At 42.8% G+C, this 19114-nt stretch overlaps 1 protein-coding gene across 1 annotated transcript in view; it reads right to left on the bottom strand.

Annotated features, from left to right (window-relative positions):
- Nucleotides 1-32: 32 nt before the first annotated feature.
- sema3gb (sema domain, immunoglobulin domain (Ig), short basic domain, secreted, (semaphorin) 3Gb) overlaps nucleotides 33-19114 on the bottom strand; it is a 46899-nt gene continuing 27817 nt past the window's right edge. The window contains exons 3-18 of the mRNA XM_020459690.2: nucleotides 11411-11571; nucleotides 10554-10616; nucleotides 10304-10423; nucleotides 10136-10229; nucleotides 9906-10025; nucleotides 9584-9729; nucleotides 8701-8815; nucleotides 8134-8203; nucleotides 7806-7950; nucleotides 7139-7361; nucleotides 6593-6681; nucleotides 6412-6453; nucleotides 6144-6301; nucleotides 5909-5976; nucleotides 5543-5673; nucleotides 33-5421 (exon numbers count right to left, since the gene is read on the bottom strand). Of these exons, the coding sequence (XP_020315279.1) occupies nucleotides 4999-5421; nucleotides 5543-5673; nucleotides 5909-5976; nucleotides 6144-6301; nucleotides 6412-6453; nucleotides 6593-6681; nucleotides 7139-7361; nucleotides 7806-7950; nucleotides 8134-8203; nucleotides 8701-8815; nucleotides 9584-9729; nucleotides 9906-10025; nucleotides 10136-10229; nucleotides 10304-10423; nucleotides 10554-10616; nucleotides 11411-11571 (2168 nt within the window). The 3' untranslated portion in view covers nucleotides 33-4998. The remainder of the gene's footprint in view (nucleotides 5422-5542; nucleotides 5674-5908; nucleotides 5977-6143; nucleotides 6302-6411; nucleotides 6454-6592; nucleotides 6682-7138; nucleotides 7362-7805; nucleotides 7951-8133; nucleotides 8204-8700; nucleotides 8816-9583; nucleotides 9730-9905; nucleotides 10026-10135; nucleotides 10230-10303; nucleotides 10424-10553; nucleotides 10617-11410; nucleotides 11572-19114) is intronic.

The raw sequence follows: 19114 nt of genomic DNA on the forward strand, positions 1-19114 counted from the left end.
AATCTCTACTGAAATACCAAAGCTAACACATATCATAATAATAAAATTATATTTATTACAAACAACCATATCAATTTAAACTAACACAAACACATCTACAAGTACAAAGAAAAAACACAGATAGAGTCAACGTAGCTCAATGACAAACACACAAGCCCAAAAAACAGCAAGACAAAGAACCGCTAAATGCACAGTATTCCTTCTGCGAAGGGTTGTGACCTGCACTAAGCTACAGTGGAATTTCCTGCTGAAGCCAACCATTGTGGCTTGCATATAAGCCACTCTGATTGGCTGACTGGTTAGACGCAGTAGGGAGTGGAAAGGCCTCTCTAAAAGGCCAAGATGGCTGACACCAATGAATAGTTTTGGGAACAAAATAATTGTATAGTTACTGAATGAAATGGGTTTGTTATTCACCCGTAACTCCCTTTTAAAATGTTAATTTACTCATGTCACTCTTGAATCAGGTCACAGACATACTCTAGAAGGAATATGGTACCAAGCGTTACATTGTTTTGTTTGAGTGACTTTTGTTTTATTACAAATAATATTCCAGAAATGAGACAGGTAGACATTTCTGGATTCAAACTCTATTGCTAAGAAAAGACAAAGAAGCCATGTAAAGCCACAAAGAACGTGAATATAGTGAAAAATATGTTAAAGGCCCAGTGCAGTCAAAAATGTGATTTTCTGTGTTTTATATTTATATTTCCACACTATGAGGTTGGAATAATACTGTGAAATTGTGAAAATGATCATGCCCTTTTAGTGTAAGAGCTGTTTGAAAAGACCACCTGAAATTTCTGCCTGTTTTAGTGGGATTGAGTTTTGGTCTGCCTGGCGACATTACCAAACCTCTCTTCCAATAACAGCTAGTTTTCAGGTTACATATCCCTCCAATTAGGCCCCACAACTCCCAGACAGTCCAAGCTAAATTATTGCTTGAAATATTGCTCTTTGCTAAGAAGCTGTTTTCGTTTATTTTTTTACAATTTTAATTGAAAACAATCACAGTAAGGTACTTAATTGTTACCCAGAAAGGATTTGATATTGATATAAAAATGGCTCCATTGGACCTTTAAATAGAACACGTTTTCATTCAAATAGAGGATTCTTTGGCTTCAGAGTTGAGTAATCTGTCAGCACGTTGCTGTACTACAGTATTATGGCTTCCTATCCATAATCATTTATTGATTCATATTTATTCATATTTTTCATTTCCAAAAAGGTCTACCTATTTTTGATGAAAGCCTCTTTCTGTGAATATTGGTCCTGTCAATCAACAATAGATCATAATAATACCCCCTACCCCATCCCATCCCTTACACCCCCACCACCAAAGTGCAGAACTTACAGGAATATGTACAGTCTCAAAATAAATATGTTTCATGGCGTGGGTGAGAGAAAGAGCAGTGGATTCATGAAAAGTCCAAACCTGACATAGATCTGTGAGATCTAAAAGTCCTTTACATGTATTCATACCATATGAATGCACTGAATACGTGTGGTATCCAACAAAAGCACATGATAGAGCCAGGTGAGTGCTAGTGAGTATACTAATGACTCATCTCTAGAGGACAAGAAAAATACAGTGTGGCCATGTCACATAGTCACATTTTAAAGAGCCTTCCAGTCCAGTTTCTGTTGGATCAGTTTCTCATCTGATGTCAAGCTGTTGTAAAAGTAATGTAACTCCCACTGAAGAGAGAATATGTACTGCCATTTCGAAGCAACACAATGGAAAACCCCTATGCTGTCTCCATTTTCTTTTCTCGCTGCAATTATCAACAGCTAATGAATCTCTTTTTCTGAATGAGTCATTCCAAACCAAACTTGCTCTATGTACATGTTCATTTTTTAATCCCTTGATAGTCTTGGCTGGAGAATGGAACAGTGTTTGGTCCAAAATTTGGTCTCTGCCTAACACACTGTTGAAGTGCTGAGCAGAAAGAAGCACAAGGTCGAAGCAATTTACTCAAACATTAGACTTGGATAGCTTTTTAGCTGACACTAATGGTTTTGTGTTTAGTAAGTATAGTATTGGGTTAAAAAACAATAACAATTGCATAACCCCAGGAGTCTAACCAATAAAAAGAAATAGAGACTAATTTGGTCAGTTTCTTCCTGCTAACAAATGTTTGGTCAAATTAAGCAGGCGTGTCTGATATTCCACAATTTCTGTGAAATGTCATGTTTTAAAATAGATTATATCAGAATCTTAAGAAATGGCAGACGAAAAACATGTAAACGGGTCATTCTTGAATTGCGGTGGCATTTGTGTCCATCGCTTTTGCCACCATGAAAAACGATTGAAAAAGACAAATAGTTACAACATCATACATGCGTTTGTTTATATTGAACTGTTTATGACACATTATAATGCAAGTACTTTATACTGCAAGACTTTATGTTTAGGCATTGTTTAAAGTATTTAGGGAAAGCAAACTGGATTGTCCCAGTAGTGATGAGTAGAGTTGTAGTAACATGTTTTAGGGTTATCCATCTATTACTTTGAATTCTAGAAAGTAAACAAAAGTATATCGTATATTTTTAGATCAGGGATGGACATCTTGGATAGGGGTGGGGGCCACCAAAAATCTGAACTCATCATGAGGGGCCCACAAATTTCATGCAATTCTACTCATTTTGCCATGGGGAGGAGATAATCATTTGGAGTTTTACAGCTAATTTCCTATGATATCTGAGTGAGTGTGACTAACAAAATCAAAGTCAGTAATTCAATCATAATTACTACATATTTAGATAGGTGAGTTAGTTTAGCCAGCTATCAAAAAAATATGTTTTGGTGAAACATTTAAACAGATGCTCTTATCCAGAGCAACTAGGGTTAAGTGCCCTGCTCAGCACGTTGCTGTACTACAGTATTACGGCTTCCTATCCATAATCATTTATTCATTCAAATATTTATATTTTTCATTTCCAAAAAGGTCTACATATTTTTCATGAAAGCCTCTTTCTGTGAATATTGGTCCTGTCAATCAACAATAGATCATAATAATACCCCCTACCCCATCCCATCCCTTACACCCCCACCACCAAAGTGCAGAACTTACAGGAATATGTACAGTCTCAACAAAAAAAAACATTCATGGCGTGGGTGAGAGAAAGAGCAGTGGATTCATGAAAAGTCCAACCTGACATAGATCTGCTCAAGGTCACATCGGCAGATTCTTTTCACCTGGTCAGCTCAGGGATTCAAACCAGTGACCTTTTGGTTACTGGCCTAACACTCTTAACCACTAGGCTACCTGCCAACCTAAACATGAGCTAATTGAGTGACTGTCAGTGACTAACATAACAAGAGAAAAACTGCTGATGCACAACCAAATTTCTAAATTGCCTTGTGTATTCTACTATTCTAATTCTCAACATGAAGTTGGGGGGGGGGGGGATCCACGGGCCTACAAAAGTGAGCCGCCGTTGCCCATCCCTGGCAAAGAACAATAAAACCAATTATTGTTTTTATTTTTTTACAAATATTATGTGACCCTAAGTTTTATGTCATTAGTGTTATAGAAGGACATTTAGCAATCCCTCGAGCGGCAAATTGTTATTGGGGAGGGGTCTATATAGGGGTCTATATTAAAGAAAGTTATTAGCTAATCACACCCTTTTAGTATGTCACAAATTTGAGGATTCCATTGATCATTTAGTATGTGTAAATGGAAAATGTCATTGGTGTTACTCAATTTAAAAGAAGGGAAATGACATTGTGACCTTAGATTTGAACATTTGTGGCCTCCATTTAAGAAAATCCTCTATTACCTTAAATGTGTCATTGGGGTGACAGTCATTGGTGTGACAGTCATTGGTGTGACAGTCATTGGTGTGACAGTCATTGGGGTGACAGTCATTGGTGTGACAGTCATTGGGGTGACAGTCATTGGGGTGACAGTAATTGCTGTCACTACTCCTACTGGTGGCACAATGTAATCATAATGGTACAAATAATTAGTCATTAAACTTCCACATTAGTTGATTTAGAATAGAACCCATTTTTTAAACATTAAAAAACTATTTTTGCCAAAATGCCAAGGCCAGATGCCACCGCAATTCAAGAACGACCCAAAACTGAGCCTTATTCTTTCTGACTTGACATTGGCAGGATTCTATTGTAACAATATTTAGAATGGAAACATAATATACGTAATACTATTAAATTGCCCATGTTTCATCAACTAGATTCAGTGGAACAAATGGATTCTAAAAAGTGAGGTTGTGGCAGCCATACAACATGTGACACATTTTACAATGATTCATATGATACAGTGTCTCTATATCACCTAACTACCATGGTGGTGGCTAGGAAACTATTGTGTACACTAACAAAATCCTCTGCAGTTTCAAAAATTTCTTACACTGAGTGATACAATACAATGTGACATTCTTAAACAATAAGGCATGAGGGGGTGTGGTATATGGCCAATATACCACGGCTAAGGGCTGTTCTTAGGCACTAAGCATCGCAGAGGGCCTGGATTCAGCCCTTAGCCTTGGTATATTGGCCATATACGACAAACCCCCGAGGTGCCTTATTGCTATTATAAACTGGTTACCAACATAATTACAGCAGGAAAAATAAATGTTTTGTCATACCTGTGGTATACGGTCTGATATACCACGGATGTCAGCCAATCAGCATTCAAGGCTCTAACTAGTTACTAGTTACTAACCAGGTTACTAGCTTGGACGGAATAGGGTAGTTCATTTGCAGATTAATCTAAAGATTCATATGACCAAACACTCCGTGTGTGTAACACCAATTTTGCAAGAAACCACAGAGCTATGTGCACAGATCTAAAGTTAGAATTGGGCTCATGGAGACTAACCCTAAATGGGAGTGAGATAAACAACAACAACAACAACAACAAAATCACAACAACATGAGTGAGTCTGCCCGTTACCATTGTGCAGGGCCACAGTGGCCCTACAGGGCCTGGCTCAGGTACCAGTGGAGTAGAGGGAGGGAGATGGGGTTTAGGACTGGCTAGGGGCCCCCGGGGCTGGCTCTGACTGGCTCTCAGTGTGCCTCCTGCTAGTGCGTTTGGTGGGCAGGTTGGGGTTGAGCTGCTGCCAGTAGGACTGACAGTACTGGTTGATGAGGCGGATCTCCGGCTGGGAGGAGAACTGCGGGGGCAGGTTGTGAGGAGGGGGTGGTGGAGGCGGAGGGTGGTGGTGGGGGTGTCGGTGGTGATGGGGGTTCTGGTCCTCCGGGGGGCCGTCTGGGGAGGTGAGGGCCTCCACAATCTCCCGGTCCAGGATGCGGAGGGCCACGCGGGCCACCGTGTGCTTGAAGTTGTTCTCGGTGGCCAGGCAGTTGTACAGCCCCCCGTCGGCATGGCTCAAAGACTTAAGCAGGATGCCGTGACCAGTCTTCAGCACCTCTCTGTCTCGGCTCAGCTGGGAGGGGGAGAGAGGAAGATAAAGAACATCATTGTGAGAGAAAGGGAGAAGACGACATTATCTACAGCCATCATACAAAAGCTATCTGAATTTGACGATCCCTTAGGCCTTGTCGTACCACTTTCCTCCTGCCGTCTGGTTTCTGGTAGAGCCATTTGACTGTCGCTTGTGGAGATCTGGGTTGGCACTCCAGGAAAGTGCTACTCCCCTCCACCCCAAACTGCACTGTTTCACTGAGACGCTTCTCAACTGAAGGGGAGAGAATCAGAGAAATACAGTGGAGTAGACATCTGAATCAAAGGCCTTTTAACCCCGTTAACAGTGGTTAACTCATTTGTGAGATTTTGTTGTGAGACCTTTGTATGCAATGACATTATACTCCTTTTACAAAAAATAAATTCACCAGCCCAGGCTTTCAGATACACACTCTATATACAATTAAATATGAGATCTAATGTTCAGTACTTTGGCTGTGATCACATACCTTTTGCATTGAACCCTCTGCACTGCCGCAAGGGGTCTCCATGCTTAATATCCTGTCTTCTGCTCCGCCTGTGAACAAGAATAGGATCAGTGGATGACTATACATTATCACAACATTGACTTATGCCTAAAACCCAGTATTCAGTTTGGATGGAATGATATCCTATTTTAAACATCTAAACTAATACAGTACAAGCATGTTATGTAACCCCTTAATTGGTGCTGAGGTGCCTAACCTCTTGGTGGAGGGGCTAAAGGCGGAGCAGGTCTCCCCATCCCAGGCACAGTAAGGGTCTCTGGCCAGGCAGCAGTCTGAACAGGCCTTCCCATAGACGCCACACCTGTGCAGGGACACCTGGGTAAGCCCCATCTCTGACGACACATACAGCTGTTGCTGTGTGTCGGAATGGGAGAGGAAGGGCTATCAGAGGCATAACAACAACAGCAACAACAACAACAATAGCAGTAATCATAGATGAGCAAATTATAATTGATGAAGCCTACCCTTTTTGATGATAGCTTCATAGTCTTAATAGGAGCTGGATTCTGCAAAAAGAAAGAGCACATAAGGGGTCAGGAAAAGATTATATTGCGGAATTAAACTGTTGGATTGTCCCAACTCCCTTCACATATTCAATCAAACTAGACAGTGATTCACATGAAATAGTAAAATTATTGTCATTACCCTGAACACCTCCACCTCCTCTAATGTGAGCTCTTCCGTTGTGCTAGTGTCTTTAGGAAGTACTATCACCTTTTGGACTGTCCCACGATCTACAAAAAAGAGGGGAGAGCGGTTCATAGTGTACATAGTACCACAGATAGCCTAAATAACCTAGAAGAAGATACTGAGCTCAAAGAAAATGATTAACTGAGAGCTAACTCCTAACTTGAGGTACGTGAAGATGATTTGATATTAATCAAATTATGATTTCTATTATCAAGGCATGAATTATCCACTTCCAGCTGTACACACACACACACATCGCAATTTAGGATTTGACCCAATCTGGGGCCGTATGTATCAAGCGTCTCAGAGTATAAAGGCTGATCTAGAATCAGATCCACCCCCTGTCCATGTAATCTTATTCATTGTGATCTAAAAGGCAATAATATGAGATGCAAACTGATCCTAAATCAGCACTCCTACTCTGAGATGCTTGATACATAGGGCCCCTGATTTTCCCCCTCAGTAAAAAGGAGGAAGAACCTGGCTTGCAGCGTGACTCACCAGTGCCCAGGAAGAGCACCTCATACCTCCCGTCCACAGCATCCACCAGGTCCACCACGATGGAGGTGAAGCGGTAGTCCACCCCCGTTCGCACCACCAGAGGCCTCTTGTGTATGGGGTAGACAGAGTGGTACATGAGGGGGTGCGCCCTCACAAAGTTCACCGCCTCATCCGAAAACTCCTTGGTGGAGCGGAGGCCTGGGGTGAACGTTCCTCCTGGACACTGTAGATGAAGAAGACAGAGAGCTCTGGTTGAACTAGATCATGTTCAGTAGGCACTAAATGGAAGAAAACAGTCTGAAACAGGGAAGGAATATCAGGACTTGTCTATCAAATCTGCATCCTATTGTTTTCCATTACACAACGATGTGCACAAATTAATATGACCGTCATGTAGCACATCTTGCTGTATGTTGCATCATGGGAATTATTTGATTTTGACCACACACAGACAATGACAGTTTGGCACATTCTTTCTATAGATTATTTGTTGATCTAGATTTAACAACTTTGACACTATAGAGGACATACGATACTCAAAAAACACTATCCATAATTTACTACTATCAAGTAGTCAAATCATCTACCATTCATTAATCTGTTATCTCATTATCATGTTGCTACATCCCAGTATTTCCTGGAAGTATTTGGGACTGAGTGTACGTACTGTTCCAGGGCGAGGGTAGGGGATCTTTCCAGTGTAGGGGGTCCACTGGTAGTTGTGTCCGTGCTTGTGTGAGAAAGGGCCATTGAAGACATTGCGGATGTCGGACATAGAGTAGACACACACGGCTGAGCCCTTAAACACAGAACTAAGGAAAGAGGTGGAAAGGTGGTGGAAGAGAGTCGTCAAAATAAACTACCCAAGGTTCTAAAACTTCAAGTCGCAGATAACTACTGGGTGTTGCAGGCTATGGTTTCAGTTCAGCACTAACAAAGGACATAGAATGTATGGTCGTGGGCAACATTTTGGAATGATTCAAGTGATATATTACCCCGCAGTGGAAAAGACGGCGTACACGACAGGATTGCGAAGGTCTTGTGTTGGCTGAATGAAGACATCCTCTGAAAAGAAGCATGTTGACATACAGTACCAGTCAAACGTTTGGACACACCTCCTTCAAGGTTTTTCATTTTTTTTAAACTGTTTTCTACATTATAGAATAATAGTGAAGACATCAAAACTATGAAAAAAAAGACATATGGAATCATGTAGTAACCAAAAAAGTGTTAAACAAATCAAAATATATTTTAGATTTCAAATATAAAATATATTTAGGTTAATACATGATTCCATATGTGTTATTTCATAGTTTTAATGTCTTCACTATTATTCTACAATGTAGAAAATAGTAACAATTAAGAAAAACTCTGGAATGAGTAGGTGTCCAAACTTTTGACAGGTACTGCAGGTGTAACAGTGCCTTTTCTATAAACAAGTGTCAAAACAAGGCCAAAGGCTGTAAACATTCAGAGTAAAGCAGCATTGTGCTTTTCCTTTATCTGCAATTGATTTAATTGCAGCCTGCTGTCATTACAGTAGCAATGAAAAGCAGTCTCACTCAGCTCGTCGAAATAAGTCTCCACACCATCGCTCCCTATCACTGAGCACACCAGCCGAGCTTTCAGGAAGGTCGTCCACTTATTGACCAGTGACCTCTGACCCCCATCATCATTCTGGGGAGGTGAAACAAAGTTTGGAATCATTTACACATTTACATTTGCAAGATCACTCAATATCATCACCACCACCATTTGGCATTCTAGGGTCCAATGGTTGTGTGTTCAGTGGGCACAAAATGGGAGAAGATCCTTTGAAACGAAGGTATTACCATAACTTTAATATGAAGACTTACACTGAGTGTACAAAACATTAAAAACACCTGCTCTTTCCATGACAGACTGTCCAGGTGAAATTTATGATCCCTTATTGATCCCTTACAGTGTAGACGAAGGGGAGGAGAATAGATAAAGAAGGATGTTTAAGCCTTGAGAATTGAGACATGGATTGTGTATGTGTGCCATTCAGAGGGTGAATGGGCAAGACAAAATAACGGGGTACGGTAGTTGGTGCCAGGCGCACCGGTTTGTGTCAAGAATTGTAACACTGCTGGGTTTTTCATGCTTTTCACGTGTGTTTCAAGAATGAGTCCACCACCCAAAGGTCATCCAGCCGACTTGACACAAAGGGTGGGAAGCATTAGAGTCAACATGGGCCAGCATCCCTGTGGAACACTTTCCACACCTTGTAGAGTCCATGCCCTGACAAATTGAGACTGTTCTGAAGGCAAAAGACGGGGGGTGCAACTCAATATTAGGAAGGTGTTCCTAATGTTTGGTATACTCAGTGTATTTTCTGTTTCATAACGTTTTTTCAAAATGTGTGTTTGTGTGCGTGCGTGTGTCTTTGTGCGGTCAGGGGGGATATATACAGGGGTCTCTTACCAGGCATACTCGGCCCACTCTGGCCAGGACACTGGGGCTGGCCCCCCCGGCACCATCCAGACTCTTCTCCCGGAAGAAGAAGTAGAGTTTATCATCATTCCTCTCTGAGCTGTCAGGAATCTGCTGGATCTTAACAAACACTGGCTCTGGAGACGAAGTGAGGGAGATTAGTCCATTTGAGAAAGGAGGGTAAGCAAGAGAGTGGGAGAGAGAAATATAAGCGATGTACCTAGGCACAGACTGGTGTGGCTGACTTTTTCTCAGGGAAAAGCAGTCATGGGTTGCTCAGTGTGTCACCTGTGAGTCAGAGGGGCCAACTCACCATTCAGCCAGCGGGAGTCATATTGCTCCGTCCTGACAGCAGGTCTGTCCCCCAGGGTTCTAAAGATGGCCGGATCCGTGCCCATGAAGTCAACGTGGACCCCTGCATACAGATTCCCATCTGTATACAGGGAAGGAAACAGCACAATGGATTATGATAATGGCTATAGGTACCATAAGGGAGGATTGTGGTGGGAACTGTAATGATGAACAGATAAGAAGAGGTCTCACTGATAAGGGCCGCAGCGTTCTCCTGTCGAGGGTCATATGAGCATTTCCCTTTCCCTGAGTCCCCATAGCCAGGGACCAGCCTAAACAGGTACTCCTGCACAGAGAGGACAATATATGGAGGTAGGAATGTTTGTGTGTGTGTGTCTGTGTGCATGTGTGTGTCCGTACCTCTGCTCTCCATCCTCTGTTGATGAAGGTGCAGATAGGCTTATAGGCCCCTGTGCCACAGGTGTATAGGTGTGTGCGATTCCAGGGTTCAATCAGACGCACAAAGTTTGCACACTCCCCCTGATTAGTACAGAGGGAACAGAGTTACAATACACTGTAAATACTTTACATAAATACAACAACAACAGCAGAATTTGTGTAGCACTTTTCATACATCAAAGCTAAAAGTCAAGAGGTAAAGGGCACTCACCTGCCCACCCTTTCCAGTCATTCTACACTCTCCTTTCCTCTGGGTAGTGGCCGGCCAGTGAATCTGAAGGAAGAAGAGTACAAAAAAAGTATTTAGTCAGCCACCAATTGTGCAAATTCTCCCACTTAAAAAGATGAGAGAGGCCTGTCATTTTTTTTGATCACACATGGGATAGAAATTTGATGTTCAGTCCATATTAATGGATAGTGCAAGTGTATTGCCTAATGAAAAACTGTAAATTTCTTGAATTTACAGTACTGTAGCATATTACATTCAAAGGGCAATTTTGGAACATGTATATTGCATTTTTAGCCATTGGATTAACTGGTTATTAAAATAACTAAATTGAGAAGATATCACTATGTGTTTTGGTGATTAAAATCAATGTTGTCATGGTATTTCAAAGTTTACTTATATTTTGGATCAATGGTTGTGCTGTGAAAGATGTCTTCAAGCAAAATTAATGCACAAGAAAAAGTTCTGAATATGAGACTTGCTGCATTATAAGTCTACAAGAGTTTTGTACTAAGAGTTTTGTACTAAGAGTTTTGTACTAAGAGTTTTGTACTAAGAGTTTTGTACTAAGAGTTTTGTACTAAGAGTTTTGTACTAAGAGTTTTGTACTAAGAGTTTTGTACTAAGAGTTTTGTACTAAGAGTTTTGTACTAAGAGTTTTGTACTAAGAGTTTTGTACTAAGAGTTTTGAAAATGTACCACATACATGTAAATAAAACCCTAGAATGGTTCCTGGAAACAGGAATACAGGACGGCCATATTGGTCAGGAAAATCTAATCAGATATAATATGTATCTCTATGGAATATTTATCATAGGAGTCATTATAGTGTTTGCTCTTACTATGAGGGGCTCCTTGTTGATGTTGTGCATGTCCAGGGCCACCAGGTACTCCCGGCTGCCCAGGTAGAGACGGCCCTGGTCCTGGTCCATGTGCAGGATGCGGTAGTCACTGGTGTTGAAGGAGAAGGAGAAGGGCCGTGCCGTCCGCGTCTCCAACAGCTCTGGACCAGCACACACACAGAGAGGCAAACAGACAGACACATAGACAGACAGAGAGAGAGAGAGAGATACAGAGAGACAGACCGACAGACATGCAGACAGACAGAGAGAGACAGACAAACATTCAGACAGACAGATAGACAGAGACAGACAGACAGATGGGCAGACAGACAGACATAATTCATTTTGATCAGAATACATTTGGGGACAGGAAATACCTTGGACTTGGCTTGAGAAGCATCAAGGACAGACAATGTTAATGTACCATGACGCATTAAACAGTAGAGGGAGCCAAACACCTCCCTCTTTATAAGTGTGAGGTGAGCCAAGGCACTGAAGCAGGTGGGGAAATTAAAGATGGGTTCAGCTGTCTCTGTGTGTGTGTGTGTGTGTGTCTATCAAGTATCTTATTGTCTCTATTAGTTTGGGTTCTAGCTCAGATTTACTGGCCCGTCACAATGGGGATAGATACCACGCCACAATCCAAAGTAATGTGTTTTATGGTCAACCGTCTAAAATAACACAGGATAATGGCACTTCTCTATTGGACGGACAATTTCAATCCTCATATTCATGAGGGGGGTGCAGGGAGAGCAGCTCGTTGACTTTAGACATAAATTCTGGTTATGAGGGCGTGAAGACAATGCCACCCTCCAACTATACGTGAGTGGGTGTTAGTTTGGCGATGGAGGCTTGGGGGGAGTATCTATAAATGACTCACGTTAGCCCCATACCAGACACACTTTGATCTCACCAGGTATTACTGCCCTTCCAACTGCTAACCTGTCTGGGCTCCGTCCGAAACTTTAAATACATGAAAATAGCTTGAGCCATAGTGGTGTAAGGTCACGGTCATACGCTGGCCAAGGTTCTGGGAACAGGCTTTGGACGATGCTCAATGGAGAGAATCTTTTTTTACCTTTTTATCCGAAAGGTATTCACTGTAAACCTACATGGAAGCAGAACCTTCATTTAGCTCACACTAAGTTCCACAAAAAGAGGATTCATTTGTGCTTGGAAAACAAAAATGTTTACTTCGAGGTAAGAAAGAAACATCCTAGTTGTACTAAAACACATTTAAATATAATGTAACCCTTTCAAAATACATGGATATTAGTTAACCACAAACCTGTTAGGTCTACATTTACGTAGGTATATGACAATGCATCTTATGTAGTAGAGATGCATATATGGCAGATATATCATCATGAATGACCATACACTTGAGAGAGTATATGCATACCCTTAGTGTGTGTGTGTGTGTGTGTGTGTGTGTGTCACGCCCTGGCCATAGAGAGGCTTTTTATTCTCTATTTTGGTTAGGCCAGGGTGTGACTAGGGTGGGCGTTCTATTTAAGTTCAGTTTAAATAAAAAATAACATGAACACTTACCACACTGCGCTTTGGTCCGATCCTTCATACTCCTCGTCAGAAGAGGAGGAAAACCTTTACAGAACTACCCACCAAGAAAGGACCAAGCAGCGTGGTAACGAGAGGCAGCGATATCTGGAGAAATGGACATGGGAGGAGATACTGGAAGGCAAGGGACCCTGGACACAGGCTGGGGAATATCGCCGCCCCAAGGAAGATCTGGAGGCAGCGAGAGCTGGGCGGTGGCGATATGAGGTTAGGCAGCGCAACAGGCACGAGAGGCAGCCCCCCTCAGGCGATAGACCTGAGACAACTCCCCATGCTTACTGGAAGAAGTGCAGTACTGGTCAGTCACCGTGTTATGCGGTCAAGCGCACAGTGTCGCCAGTTGGCGCTCATAGCCCGGAGCACTATAGGCCAGTGGCAAGTGCCATGCGAGAGTGGGCATCCAGCCAGGGCGTGTTGTGCCAGCTCAGCGTGTTTGGTCTCCGGTACGCCGTTTCGGCCCAGGGTATCCTGCGCCGGCTCTGCGTGCTGTGTCTCCGGGGCGCTGGGAGAGTGCAGTGCGCCCTATGCCTGCGTTCCGCCCGTGCCGGGCGAATGTGGGCATTAAGCCTAAGGGAGAGATGCGAGTGGTATGCACCAGATCTCCAGTGCTCACCCACAGCCCGGTTCAACCTATTCCTGCACTCTGGAGGGTCCAGGCTAAAGTGGTCATCCAGCCTGGAGGAGTGGTGCCAAGGCTGCGCATCAGAGCTCCAGTGCTCCCCCACAGCCCAGTCCATCCGTTGCTTCCTCCACGCACCAGGCCTCCTGTAGGTCTCCCCAGCCTGGTGGGTCCTGTGGCAGCCCCACGCACCAGGCTGTCTCTCCGTCTCCTCCCTCCAGGTTCTCCCGCATGTCCGGCGCCGCCAGAGTCTCCCTCCAGTCCGGCGCCGCCAGAGCCGCCCGTCAGTCAGGAGCCGCCAGAGCCACCCGTCAGTCAGGAGCCGCCAGAGCCGCCCGTCAGTCAGGAGCCGCCAGAGCCGCCCTTCACTCCGGAGCCGCCAGAGTCGCCTTCACTACGGAGCCACCACAGCCGCCCTTCAATCCGAATCCGCCCTTCACTCCGGAGCCGCCAGAGCCTCCCTTCACTCCGGAGCTGCCAGAATCGCAGCCCCTCAATCCAGAGGCGCCCCTCAGTCCAGTGGCGCCCTCTACGAGGGTCTTCAGTCCGGGGCCCGCTGCGAGGGTCCCCGCTCCAGAGGCGCCACCTAAGTGGACCAAGACTGAGGTGGAGTGGGGTCCACGTCCCGCACCCGAGCCGCCACCATAAGAAGGCCCACCCGGACCCTCCCCTTTAGAGTCAGGTTTTGCAGCCGGAGTCCGCACCTTTGGGGGGGGGGGGTACTGTCACGCTCTGGCCATAGAGAGGTTTTTTATTCTCTATTTTGGTTAGGCCAGGGTGTGACTAGGGTGGGCGTTCTATGTTCTTTTTTCTATGTTTTTGTATTTCTTTGTTTTTGGCCGGGTATGGTTTTCAAACAGGGACAGCTGTCTGTCCTTGTCTCTGATTGAGAACCATACTTAGGCAGCCTGTTTTCCCACTATGGGTTGAGGGTAGTTGTTTTCTGTTTTGTGTTTCTACACCTGACAGGACTGTTTCGTTTTCGTTCATTCTCTTGTTATTTTGTTTTGTGTTCAGTTTAAATAAAAATAACATGAACATTTCCCACGCGCTTTGGTCCGATTCTTCATACTCCTCATAAGAAGAGGAGGAAAACCGTTACACTATGTGAGTGTGGACATCAGAGAAGAGAGAGGGCAGCAGCGAGGGGTATGTGAATGTGTTTGGTGCCGTTATCTGGCCCTCTAACTAGGTGGTGAAGTGTGGCCGTCTGTCTGTCTCTCTCGCAGCTGTGTGACTGATCTGTAAACAATCCGTAGAATTCCGTCCGTCACCGCTCCGCGGAGCGCCTGGGATTCCGGCCGCTCGGTGTGCGTAGGGAGGACAGGGAGGGCAGCGGGCTTCTATTCTCAGGGCTCCTCTCATCCCATTCCAAGTGGGTTTATCCCGAAAATCCAATATCTTTGGGCAAGGGTGGGACCGAGGGCTGACTGTTTGAAAAAGGACACACCTGCTGGCCATCAAGGTCAGGACTAATGGACCCTCTGAGGCTGTTTCTACACTGTGGGGAAGGGAAGGCTAGTCTTAAAACAGGCATGTTGAGATGTACTTACTTACAATATGCTGGGTATGCCTACACTACTATACAACTGCATCACCTAAGAGTAGAATCATGCAAAGGTTATGCAGAGTTGACGACTTAAATGAAATTCACTGAGTGCTATATAGTCTGAGACATAGTTTCCGCTGGTTTGTGGTAATAGGATAGCGGGGAACAGTCACTTATAAATTATTTCACTTCCCATAGCAATGTTCCATTTGTAAAGCAGCGACAATCTCACAATCTAATCATTCGTCTCCATCATTAAAATGAGAATCCAACGTTGTCTCTCTCTTGGAAGATAGCACTTATGGCCACTTTGTTTCAGGGTCCTAAGGGCATTTGTGTGCATTGTTGCCTATTGTTAGATATTACTGCACTGTTGGAGATGGGAACACAAGCATTTGGCTACACCCGCAATAACATCTGTTTCAGCCACATTGATGCCGTATGAACTACAGTAGCCCATCTTTCCAAACTGGATCATTCTGGATCACACGTCTTGTAGTGACCTTTAACTTTTCCACCTCCCGACCTCCATCTGTTAGCGGTCAAATTATCTTCTTCCCATGGCAAACCAACAATAAGGTGTGAAGTATGTGTCGTGGGCAGCTTCACAGGCAGAGGCCATTGTGTTGAGTGGTGCTGAAGCCTGTCGGTCCTCTCTGCCACGGCGGAGCAACCACACTGACGCTTATACTAGCACAGAGTTGTAATACTCATCACTGCATTCTGTATCAAAAGGTTGGCTGAGGTACCTCAGGTCTCCACCGAATTAGGTAAATCCTCTTTTAATTTTAATGTACCTCACTGTTGGAAAAATGTACAAAAGTCATTACATTTTCTATGCTCTGGTGCCGCTTGGGTAATTTAAAGTGTTGATTGAAGACCCATTAACTGTGGAATGTAACAGTTTTCCTTACATTTTGTGCTGTATTTTTGTTGTTGTATTGATTGCTGTTTTGTTTCACATTGTATTACTGTGATCAGGGTGCCCTTGAGAATGAGACCCTGGCCTCAATAGATTACCCTGAAAAAATAAAGAATAAATACATTTAAATCAAAATGTAGTGAATGCCATTCCCCATGAGCAGAGCTACCTAGTACTGTAACTAGCAAAATATCAGTAGTTGTTGTGACTTCAAAACAGAAACACGCCGTGCTTTAGGGACACAAGGTCATGCTGAGTGTAGTGAAAAAATGAAACAGTTACTAAAACGAATAATGGAACAAATAACTTAATATTTTAACCAACAGCTTTACATTGTGAGAATAATAATAACGGTATACAGATGTAGGATCTTAATTTGAGCCAGTTTGCTACAGCAGGAAAATAATCCTGCAGCAACAGGAAATGTGAATTGTTACAGTATGTGGATTATAATTAATGGACATTTTTCAAGGGGTTGATACGTTTTTCATAAGGGAAAGTCAAGTCTGTAATTTCAAAGTGGAAATTACAAACTTCATATCCCTTTTAAAACCTCAAATACACAACAAGTATGAAATGTCCTGCATGCAGGAAAGTTATCCTGGGGGTGATCAAATTAAGATCCTGCATCTGTAGGCCTACTGTAGGACGTATCAAATATGATGAATCTGAAGTTAACCATGACGAGTTGCTCAACCTACTGCTGCATCCAATTTTTGGGCCCGACTGAGTCTTTTCCTCTCTCTCTTATTCGCACACATATGAAAACAAGCACTGCCAAAACAATGTGTGTAAAACCCAGTCAAACCAGGAGTGTTACTGAAGTAAAACATAGCAGATGACATCATCAGAATGGTGAAGAGAGTGTACTGTAGATTTGATTAGAATCACTAGGTGTTTGGGGTATAGTAGTCGTATTTCAGGCCTTGCACTGAATGAACACCACAGAATGTATGTGTCCCCAGTGTTCCTACTTCCCAATGTTGTAATGGATCTATTTTATATCACAGTACAAGACGTATGTATACAATGTATCAGTGTGGTAATTATGTTAGAGGTCGTATGGGCAAGTCACTCATCAAACAGTACGGTTAACAGTTCTGGGTGAGTCAGTTATCAGTCCTATATAATTATCATTCAGTTAATACCATATTTTTTTTCAATTTTCACAAGTATGTGGTACCTTTTTACAACTCTTCCTACAAAGGTTTTTTTTTTAAATATAATCAAAAAGGCAGTTGTTTCAAAACTCAAAGTACATTGTTAATTGATGAACACACAATATCACACTTTTCACTTTCTCACCAAACGTAATCAGTGTCTAGAAATACATGTTTCACATTGCAGTACATGTTCATATTAAGTAATTGCCTTTAACAATACAATGCTCTCATTACTTTTTATATGATTCTCTTCTCACTTGTTAAAATACATTTGACTATTACTTAATGTAACTGCTCTTGATTGATAATCACTTTACAGTTTGGTAAACCTACAGTAGAGATTTTAAAAACACGTTTGTCTACTACAAATTTAGAGAACTACATAACGAAAATATAGGTCCGTAAAGTGGAAACATAAAATATGATATTGCAGTAATGTATTAATACAGTCCTGTATTGGCCGGGCAATTTCTGTAGCAGACGCTTTTATCCAAAGTGACAACAGTGAGTCCGCATACTTTCGGATGTGATCCCAGTGGGAATCAAACCCACAACTTGTGTTGGTAGTGCCATGCTCTTACGAACTGAGCCACGGACAGGACCACTACAATACATAAGTACAATACAATACGTGATTACAATACAGGTGGAAGATATATGATTGCCTTCCCCATGAGTCTACATATACCGTATCTTAACTTGATTCTCCTGTTGTTGCAGGAATTTTCCTGCACAACACAACTGCAGGATTATTTTCCTGATATGTGAACCTGGCTCAAATTAAGATCCATCATCTGTACCACTGTCCTTCTGGCCATGGATGAGGCATGCAATGACATCAGTCAGGACCTACAGTACCAATGAAAAGTTTGGACACAACTATTCATTCAAGGGTTTTTCTTTATTTCAACTATTTTCTACACTGTAGAATAATAGTGAAGACATTAAAACTCTGGAATAACACATATGGAATCATGTAGTAAACAAAAAAGTGTTCAACAAATCAAAATATTTTAGATTCTTCAATGTAGCCACCCTTTGCCTTGACGGCAGCTTTGCACACTATTGGCATTCTCTCAACCAGATTCATGAGGTTGTCACCTGGATTAACAGGTGTGCCTTGTTAAAAGTTAATTTGTGGAAGTTATTTCCTTCTTAATGTATTTGAGCCAATCAGTTGTGTTGTGACAAGGTAGGGGTGGAATACAGAAGATAGCCCTATTTGGTAAAAGACTATGGCAAGAACAGCTCAAATAAGCACAGAGAAACAACAGTCCATCATTACTTTAAGACATGAGGGTCAAATTTCAAGTTTCTTCAAGTGCAGTCGCAAAAACCATCAAGCGCTACGATGAAACTGGCTTTCTTGAGGACATAGGAAAGGAAAACTCAGAGTTACCTCAACTGCAGAGGATAAGTTCATTAGAGTTAACTGCACCTCAGATTGCAGCCCAAATAAATAAGCCCAAATAAATTATTCACAGAGTTCAAGTAACAGACACATCTCAACATCCACTGTTCAGAGGAGACTGCATGAATCAGGCTTTCATGGTTGAATTGCTGCAAAAGGAAAGGAAAACTCAGAGTTACCTCAACTGCAGAGGATAAGTTCATTAGAGTTAACTGCACCTCAGATTGCAGCCCAAATAAATAAGCCCAAATAAATTATTCACAGAGTTCAAGTAACAGACACATCTCAACATCCACTGTTCAGAGGAGACTGCATGAATCAGGCTTTCATGGTTGAATTGCTGCAAAGAATCTAGAGATCGACCGATTATGATTTTTCAACACCGATACCGATTATTGGAGGACCAAAAAAAGGCCGATACCGATTAATGCCGTCTCTCTCCTCGCCCCTACCTGGGCTCGA

This window comes from Oncorhynchus kisutch, linkage group LG24, assembly GCF_002021735.2.
Source record: "Oncorhynchus kisutch isolate 150728-3 linkage group LG24, Okis_V2, whole genome shotgun sequence".
In the NCBI taxonomy this organism is placed as follows: domain Eukaryota; kingdom Metazoa; phylum Chordata; class Actinopteri; order Salmoniformes; family Salmonidae; genus Oncorhynchus; species Oncorhynchus kisutch.